The following is a 10,000-nucleotide window of genomic DNA, read 5'->3' as shown; positions in this document are numbered from 1 at the left end:
AATGTGACAGCAAGGATTGTCCAAGTACAAAATTTCCCTCCCCAGTATTCACAATGTTCAAATGTGCAGCTTTGGAGAACATCTGCGGCCAAGGTTTTATTTTGAATCATTTACAATATTTACAGATAATAAATACTTTCCATATGTTCACAATTACAGAACAGTTGAGTAAGTTTTCCAAAAAATCTTAGCGGAGGATGTCAACGCCTCCTGTGAAGAAAATAAAAAAAGGGAGAGAATTATTTTCCCATACAAATAACTGGACATGTTAATAGTCTCATCACAAAAGTTCTGTGTCTCTAAGAAGAGTTGATGGACAACATACAATCGTTCTAAGGATTTTGGACCAACTAATCTCTCATGTACATGGCTTGCCAGTACAATGAAATTAATAATGCAAAGTGTGATGGGAAACATCTTCCAAGAAGCTGTGAGTATACACACACATAGACATAGACACAGAAGATTAGGGGACTAGAGGCTAAAACCTAGGAAGAATGGTTGTGGGAACTGGGTATGCCTCGTCTAATGAAGAGAAGGAGTAGGGGCAGCATGATAGCAGTCTTCCAATGTTTGAGGACCTGCCACAAAGAAGGGGGTGGGGGTCAACCTATTCTCCTAAGTGCCTGAAGGCAGGATAAGAAGCAAATCATGGAAACTAATCAAGGAAAAAAGCAACCTGGAACTAAGGAGAAACTTCTTGACAGTGAGAACAATCAACCAGTGGAACAGCTTTGCCTTCAGAAGTTGTGGGTGCTCCATCTCTGGAGGCTTTTAAGAGCCATTTGGCCAGAATGATATAGGGTCTCTTGCTTGAGCAGGAGGTTGGACTAGAAGACCTCAAAAATATCTTCCAACTCTTCTATTCCATTCCATTCCATTCCATTCCATTCCATTCCATTCCATTCCATTCCATTCCATTCTATTCTATTCTATTCTATTCTATTCTATTCTATTCTATTCTATTCTATTCTATAGACTTATATACCACCCCATAGTGTTTTACATCACTCTCTAAACAGTTTACAGAGTCAGCATTGTTTGACCTTTGCCCACAACAATCATTTTACCGACCTCAAAAGGATAGAAAGCTGAGTCAACCATGAGTCCCAGCAGGATTGAACTCCAGACTGTGAGCATAGTTAGCCTGCAATACTGCACCCCCAGGGCTCCTAAGGGAATGGCTTTGGTTTCTATAACAATCAATGAACTAAGAAACAAAAAGAATCCGAAACGTGTTGTGCAATGCAGCCTCTAGATCTTTCACCGATCTGGTTAAACGTGTTGCACAAACATGGCCCTTCACAAACAGTAATTAAGTATGGGTCACATTTCAGAACACAAGTTAATAATGCTCCATGGAAGGTAGCCTAGAATTAGATGTGGACCAAATGATCAGGAACATCTGGAAAAAGGAACCTGCTAAATTTAAAAGTGTAGTCTCAACTCTACCAACAGGCAAGAATAGCTACGATGCTGAAAAAAAATCTGTTTTCCTTATGTAAACCAGGTTGCTATGTTCTCTGCATCTTTGTTGAGCATTGTTTTCTTTGCCTGATCCTACGTATGTATGTTCAAATTCTGTCTCATCTTGCGTTCTAGACTTGTCACTGCAAGTGAGAATATATCTGACTGGTGAGGGTCTTGGAGGCTGAATTTTGTAATGACTAGTTAAAGGAATTGATATGTTTAGCATACAGAAGATAAGGCTTTGGGGAGACATGCTAGAAGTCTTCTAGTACATGTCCTTTGATTGCAACAGGGAAGAAGGTCTGGCTTTATGCTCAGAGAGTCCAGGTATAAAAAGCAATAGGTGAAAGCTTTGCAGAGTGAGTTGCAATCAGGATAACCAGGATAGCTATTAAGTAGTGGTACTTATAGCATCATGATGGCTCCATCATCAGAGGTTTTCAAACCAAGCGTGGATAGCTGTTTGGGATGATTTGAGGGTCCCTACCTTAGGCAAGCGGCAATAGGTCTAGAACAGGGGTCTTCAAACTCAGCCCTTGTATGACTCATGGACTTCAACTCCCAGAATTCCTCAGCCAGGCCCACGTGCCTGGCTGAGGAAGTCTGGGAGTTGAAGTCCATGAGTCATACAAGGGCCGAGTTTGAAGACCCCTGGTCTAGAAGAAGTAGAACGTAGAATAATGCAGTTGGAAGGGACCTTGGAGATCTTCTAGTCCAACCCCCTGCCCAAGCAAGATCCTCTATGCCATTCCAGACAGTGATAGTCCAGTCTCTTCTTGAAAGCGTTCAGTGATGGAGCACCCACACCTTCTGAAGGCAAGCTATTCCATTGGTTGATTGGTTGGTTGCTCTAACCATTAAGAAATTTCTCCTTAGTTCTAGGTTGCTTCTCTCCTTGGTTAGTTTCCATCCGTGGTTTCTTGTCCTGCCTTTTAGTGCTTTGGAGAATAGGTGGATCCCCCTCATCCTTGTAGGAGCCCCTCAAATATTGGAACCAGCTCTACATTTCCATGACTCTTAGTGGGTATTTTTTAGAGCTGCATGTTCTAAAAGATAAAACATATCTTCCACATCTGAAAGTCCACCTTCCAGGTCACTTTAGCAGCTTTATTCCCAAGGCTAGTGGATCAATGCATAGTTTGCAAATGGAGGAATGGAGAAGACCCTCCCACTCTGACTGTGGGAGAGAACTAAGCAGCTGGCTGAATGAGACCTTCTGTGGATGAGATATGGAGAACACTAAAGTTATATCAGTGTTTTTATAACACTTGATATTTTTGCTAATAAAAATGAGCTACTAGCCTGAGGTCTAGGTTTTCACACCTAATTGTAGCTTGAGGGACCGTGTTATTCTGCCAAGTACACCCAGGACTTTGACACAATCCTCCAAAAATATCTCTTATCTAGGAATCCATGGGAAGTTGGATGAAACAACAGATTGCAAACTTTCAGATGTTTTGTAATCTCCTTGCTTTTATCTTGTTTTATCTCCAGTGATGTAAACGGAACTGGGGTTTAATTTGGCCCATGCCAGGGGGATTCCTAAATTAAATTTACAGTTTACTCTCCTGACAGTACTAGCATTTTTGGCAAATATACGACACAAGTAAATGCTTTTGGCCTATGTAACAAGGGCGTATTAAGAGGCATTCCAGATAGCTGTGAGATTAATGAAATTCCCTTCCTGCAGCAACTTTCACAAACAACTCAAGACTCTCTTCTCTGGTTTAGAATTTACTAGCTTAGTATGAACTGACATGTAGTTTGCCCCAGAAATTATGGGCGCTCCATCACTGGAGGTTTTTAAAAAAAGGCTAGACAATCACTTGTCTGAGATGGTATAGGTGCTCCTGCTTGAGCAGGGGGCTGGACTAGAAGACCTCCAAGGTCCTTTCCAATTCTATTCTATTCTATTCTATTCTATTCTATTCTATTCTATTCTATTTTATTCTATTCTATTCTATTCTATTCTATTCTAATTATTCTTTATTCTATTCTATTCTATTCTATTCTATTATTATTATTATTCTCTATTCTATTCTATTCTATTCTATTCTATTCTATTCTATTCTATTCTATTCTATTCTATTCTATTCTATTCTATTCTAGCCATGAAACTTATATACATCCCGACTTCTGGAAAACAGTGAAACCAGTTTCCAAATCAACAATCTGAAGCAAAATGCAGAGGTATAAAATGGAGAGGCAAGCAGGGTGACATAAAGAGAGGGTCTGGCTATTGAGCAGCAAAACGGAGAAGGTGTTTTCTTGCAAATGTTCTCCTAAATGTTGTGTCCCCAGTGCAGAAACAGGCTCCCCAGCCATGTCATGAAAACAGCATCAGATACAGGATGCTTTGAAAGTGGGAGAGCTGAAATTCCATTGGGCAGAAAGGGAAAGAGAGGCTGTCATACTTTGGTCACGACGTGAGAGTTGACTCATGCTAAAAAGGCAGTCATTCCAGGCGTGAAATGGGAAAAGGAGAAGAGGCTGCCCTGGTGCCCACTGGCTGGACAGTGGAAAGCAGTGTTTGTCAACCTTGACCATTTTAAGGCATGTGGACTTCAACTCCCAGAATTCCACAGCCAGCAATGCTGGCTGTGGAATTCTGGGAGTTGAAGTCCACATGCCTTAAAATGGTCAAGGTTGACAAACACTGGTGTAAAGGATGATCATGATGGATCTGAAGGAGGCAGTGCAAGAGAGAGGGGCATGCAGAGTGCTGATCCATCGAGTGGCCGAGGGTTGGACAGGCCTGAATGGCTGACGAGGAAAAAGGGAATGGCTTTGGGTTACTCCTTTTCCTTAATTACCTGTCTGAAATATCTCTTAGAAGTCCTTGAAGATAGATAGATAGATAGATAGATAGATAGATAGATAGATAGATAGATAGATAAAAAAGATGCTGAAACTCTAGAAAGAGTACAGAGAAGAACAACAAAGAGGATCAGGGGACTGGAGGCTAAAACACATAAGGAACGGTTGCTGGAATTGGGGATGTCTAGTTTAATGAAGAGAAGGACAAGGGGGGACAGGATAGCAGTGTTCCAATATCTCAGGGGCTGCCCCAAAGAAGAGGGAGTCAAGCTATTCTCCAAAGTGCCTGAAGGCAGGACAAGAAGCAATGGAGGGAAACTAACCAAGGAGAGAAGCAACCTAGAACTAAGGAGAAACTTCCTGACAGTGAGAACAATTGACCAGTGGAACAACCTGCCTCCAGAAGCAGTGAATGCTCCAACACTGGAAGTTTTTAAGAAGAAACTGGACAGCCATTTGTCAGAAATGGTATAGGGTTTCCTGCCTGAGCAGGGGGTTGGACTAGATGACCTCCAAGGTCCCTTCCAACTTTATTATTATTATTATTATTATTATTATTATTGATAGATAGACAGATAGATAGATAGATAGATAGATAGGTACAGACAGAAAGACAGACAGACAGACAGACAGATGATGGATAGATAGATAGATAGATAGATAGATAGATAGATAGATAGATAGATAGATAACCTTTATTGTCATTTTTTTTTACTGTGGGCACAACGGCACACATTAAAAATGAAACTTAGTTGCTTGTTCTCAAAGGGTACGCATACATAACACACATTTAAACACACTCCATACAACCTATGTATAGACCTACACCCTTATATATAGCGTATCAATATTAATCACTGTCCATCTTGAATGCATAACGGAAGGAGGAAGCTTGAGAGTTCACAAGGTTAATGCCGTATGGGACAAAACGGTGAAGGTCCTCTCCTGCGGAGATATTCTAATGAAGGCAAAACACCTTTGAAACAAATCTGCCAGAAGGACGGTGGCCTCCTTGGAATGCGACCAGCTACACTTGAAATGAGATCAGCTCTGCCAGTTTCTCCTGCTTAAGGCTTTTGGAAGGTTATTCTAAACCTCTGAAGGGTGAAAAGAGTCAGCATGTACCCAAACAACAGGCCAGTGTGTGAGAACGTCACACAACTGGAAGGGTCCAAGCTGTACAGGCTGACCCTGTGATGTGATTTGAACAGGCACGTGGGAAACCTCAGCTGGAAATCCTGCACAGTGATTAGCAGAAGGCCAAAAACTGCCTAGATTTTCCTGAACATTACATGACAATAATTCATTTCATTATTATTATTTCTGAAAATGATCTTATGGAATGGGTGCAAAGCTCTCTCTCTCTCTCTCTGTCTCTCTCTCTGTCTCTCTCTCTTTCCCTCTTTCCCTTGCTCTCTCAATTTTATTTAAAAAATTACTTTTATTAAAAGTTTTAGACAAAGCTGCAGCTCTCAAGGTCTTATTTCCTCGAAAACTCTCTGTCCTACAGGGTGGAAAGAAAATTCTTTTACCCTTCAAGTAATTTTTCAGAATTTTTCAGCAGCAGCAACACTGGAACGGGATCTAAGAAGTCCTTATGGAAGGGATGTCCAGTCCTGGCCACTTGAAGATCCCGTGGACTCCAACTCCCATAATTCCCCAGCCAGCCATGCTGGCTGGCTGGGGAATTCTGGGAGTTGAAGTCCACAAGTCTTATGGCTTCGGCAGATGTGACACAGAAAAATTGTCCGTGTTCTTTCCTGGGATGAAAACCAACTTGGAGTCTCCACTCTTAAGGACCCCAGAAAGCATAATCTTGGCGCAACGTGATTACAGCAGAATAGCAGCACCCTTAATTTTTTTGGGAGGGGGGCAGACACCCCTGGAAAATGGGTCCTTCTGCATGAGGCCTGAGCCTTCTTACCTTGTCTTAACAGGTGCAACACCCAAGATGTCCATTCCGCTGCCGGACCCTTTCAAGCTGAGCCAGGCTGAACGAATCCTCCTCCTCTTCTTCTCTTGCTCCTTACGCTTCCCGGGCTTCCCTTTTTTCTTCTTTCCTGGGGTCTTCAGGGGCTGCTCCTTGTACGGTTGTGTTTTGTTGGTCTCCTGGGTCAGGTTTTTGCCTTCGTCATCCACGCCGAAGCGGAGAGGGTAGCTTTTGGCAGGGACCACCGCAGGTTTTGGGTTTGGCGATACCTCTGATACAGCTCGGATCTCGGCCGTGTTCACCCCTTCGATTAGGTTTTGCAGGAAGTGGCGCCTTCGGATATCTTGCATCGACTTCCCTTTGTCGTGCAGCAGTTGGTATTCAGCCACTGTCCTTTTGCTGCTCAAAAACAAACAAACAAACAAACAAAAAGCAAATTCGTTAAAAAGCATTCATGGACACGAAATGAGGTGGTCGAGCCTGTTTGGAAGAAACAAAACGCCAAAGTTTTCTTTTTGTATAGCATAATCCCCGGAGCGAAAAGAGTCAGGGTTATGATTTAACAGCTAAACAGCTTATGTAATGATGTAATGTAAGGTGGATGATGCAATGATAGGAATGACTCAGCAGGGTCTGTGTCTGTATCCCTTTAAGAGCCTGAGTATAAAAGGGAAGGCTTTTTGCTGCTGTCTTTTCTCTAGTCCATTTCCTGCTGTAATTGCTGCGTGTTAGAGTTTGCTGTATTACCACGTGTATGTATTTTGCTCCTGGTGTATATTGTAGATCAGGCATCTTCAAGCTTGGCAATTTAAGACTTGTGGACTTCAACTCCCAGAATTCTGGGAGTTGAAGTCCACAAGTCTTAAAGTTGCCAAGTTTGAAGACCACTGTTGTAGAGAGGGTAATATAAACCACCATTTAATATAGACCACGGTTTACTGTATTTACTCCTGGGTTATCTCAGTGCAATAAGACTGGGCATGCTCTGACAATATCCCACATTCTCTCTTGACTAATCAAGCCATGCAGTCCCCCCCCCCAGTTTTTGATGTAAGCTGCTATTATAAACCTGAAGGGACTGAGTGTGGTAATAAATTGCTTTTGTATCTGTTATTTGGACTGATTTAGCTTTCAATATATGTCCAATTCTCAGTGACTTTTGAGAGGATTTCATTCTATCCTTGATATGTTTCACTAAAGTCACATTAGTCTATAGTAGCCTCAAATCCGAAGAAGTTTGCTGTCCTTCAACATGTCCAAGATATTAGGTCATGTGATCCCCTTTTAATAAGCAAAGACAATGGAGAAACTAGATTCAGTTTACATCTATATTAATAACTTAACAACTGTAGTGATTATCTTATTAACTGTGACAAGGTAGGTCGTAAAATGGGACAAAACTTACTTAACCCCTGCCTTGTTTAGCAACAGAACTTTTAGGCTCAATTGTGGTTATAAGGTAAGGACTACCTGTAATTGCTAGGATAGTGGGGATCTTCGTCCTTCAGATCAGTGTTTCACAAATATGTGGGAACTACAATATCTGGACTTCATGCTGGCTAGGAAATTCTGGGAATTAAAGTCCACCTGTCTTAAAGTGGGCAAGGTTGAAAAGCATGGCTTCAAATCATGCTCTCTCTTGTTTAATGGAAAGAAATAAATTGACGGGGAAGATTTTGGACCCACATTAGCCACAACTCAAGCCCAAAATCACATTGGTGCACCTGGCCACCTGGCTGTTTCTTATATCAATGTTTCCCATGTGTCAAAAAAACACACAAAAACCTAGCTTGTCCACCTAGAACTGAACTTTCAAAGTAACACCAGGACAGGCCCGTAGAGTAGATAAACCAGGATCTTCCAACTTGGCCCTTTGATGACTTGTGGACTTCAACTCCCAGAATTCCTCAGCCAGGCACGTGTGCCTGGCTGAGGAATTCTGGGAGTTGAAGTCCACAAGTCATCAAAGGGTCAAGTTGGAAGACCCCTGCACTAGACCATCAGCTTTAAAATTACATGTGTGTCTTATGTCAGTTCTTGACTTGCAGCTTTCTCTCATTGAGTTCCAGACCTTCAATGCCACCCTTTAAAAATGTGACTTAAGCCACCCATTTCGATGACAGCCACCCTATCCTTGTCCTTTGCTCATTTCATTAAATTTGCCACTCTTTTCTTTGAACGAATCAGTGTTTTGACAAGCGGAGTATTTTTAACTATTTTATATCATAGGTTATCAGGCGCTCTAGTCTAGAGAGAGTTCTATTCATTTTCCTCACTATGTATTCCCAAGATAATGACTTTCTTTACCTGTTGAATTCTCAGCCATTTTGAACTCTGAATAGATCTGTAAACCCAGGTGATGCATACAAATACCCCAACTCTCCTTTTTTCCTCTTTCTTAATGCACTTGATATTTTCTGTGACAAGAGGACTTTTCTTATCTTTCAGTCTCTTGTTCTATAAAAGATACGTAAACTTGAAATGGATGAATTGTTTTTGTCACAAGAGCTTCTTCTGGGGTCCTGGGATGTTTCTAACCATACCAATAACTGTAATTGTTAAAAACGGGATCATGCAAAATGCAACAGCGAGAGGTAGTTTGGGGTAGTGGTTACAGCCACTGGACTAGACATGCTTTAAACCCAACTGGGTGACCTTGGGCAGTCCCTGTTTGCCAGCCTCACGAAGAAGGCAAGAACAAGGCTTTCTTAAGAAAATCGTATGGATTTACCCATATATTTGCCAGGTGTCAAACTGACTCAAAGTCATCACTCACTCACTCACTCACTCACTCACTCACTCACTCAATCAATCAATCAATCAGTCAACCGATCCAGTAATAAGAGAAAACAATATTCTTAATAGACTAATCAAAAATGCCTCTCTCTCTCAATTAAGGCTCCATCAGACCACGTTACTAAAATACTACTGTGGAACATATTAAAATTTTAGCTGTAAGCTACCTAGAATTGATTGGGAGCTGGGTGGCTTATCAATTCAACTAAATTAATTGAATTCAGAGATCTCGTTCTTCCTTACCATGAGCACCTGAATTTTTTTTTTTTAAAGTTTGTATCATGATACCTGATGCTATTCTCAAAGAGATGGGTTTTGCCCATAGATGTTATCAAGCTACATGGTTTTTTATTTTATTTTTAAATTGTACATGAAAAGTTCATTTCTCCAGCTATTTTAGTGGAGGCGCTGTTTAGTGACTAAAACATGCTGCATCAGGATTAAAAATGATCATGGAGACGGAGGTAGCACTGTGGGCGGCCTTAGAGGAACGGCTGCTGGAATTGGGTATGTCTAGTGTCTAATGAAGAGAAGGACGAGGGGCGAAAGGATAGCAGTCTTCCAATCTCTCAGGGGTTGCCCCAAAGAAGAGGGAGTCAAGCTATTCTCCAAAGCCCCTGAAGGCAGGACAAGAAGCGACGGATGGAAACTCGTCAAGGAGAGAAGCAGCCTAGAACTAAGGAGAAACTTCCTGACAGTTAGAACAATTAATAGCTGTGAATGCTTCAACACTGGAAGTTTTTAAGAAGAGACTGGACAGCCATTTGTCCGAAATGGTATAGAGTTTCCTGCCTGAGCAGGGGGTTGGACTAGATGACCTCCAAGGTCCCTTCCAACTTTATTATTATTATTATTATTATTATTATTATTATTATTATTATTATTATTAATGGATCATCGCACAGTCAGCCAGATGTTCAGACTGGATTTGGCATTTTGTCTACCTATCGAGTCCTTACCCAGGACCTGGGATAGGCAGATTTGGAT

General features: G+C 41.5%; 1 protein-coding gene across 2 annotated transcripts in view; it reads right to left on the bottom strand.

The window, feature by feature from the left end:
* PTHLH (parathyroid hormone like hormone) overlaps positions 1 to 10,000 on the bottom strand; it is a 17,015-nt gene that overhangs the window by 302 nt on the left and 6,713 nt on the right. For both annotated transcript variants that reach the window (XM_039354564.1, XM_039354565.1), the window contains exons 3-4: positions 6,212 to 6,616; positions 1 to 210 (exon numbers count right to left, since the gene is read on the bottom strand). The exon at positions 1 to 210 is cut by the window's left edge and continues 302 nt beyond it. In XM_039354564.1, the coding sequence (XP_039210498.1) occupies positions 201 to 210; positions 6,212 to 6,616 (415 nt within the window). In that variant the 3' untranslated portion in view covers positions 1 to 200. The remainder of the gene's footprint in view (positions 211 to 6,211; positions 6,617 to 10,000) is intronic.

Source organism: Crotalus tigris, unplaced genomic scaffold (genome assembly GCF_016545835.1).
Source record: "Crotalus tigris isolate CLP2741 ecotype Arizona unplaced genomic scaffold, ASM1654583v1 scf7180000018563.1161478300:1536566, whole genome shotgun sequence".
Classification (NCBI taxonomy): Eukaryota; Metazoa; Chordata; class Lepidosauria; order Squamata; family Viperidae; genus Crotalus; species Crotalus tigris.
Note: the sequence above shows the minus strand (reverse complement) of the source record. Positions and strands in the feature narration are given on the sequence as shown.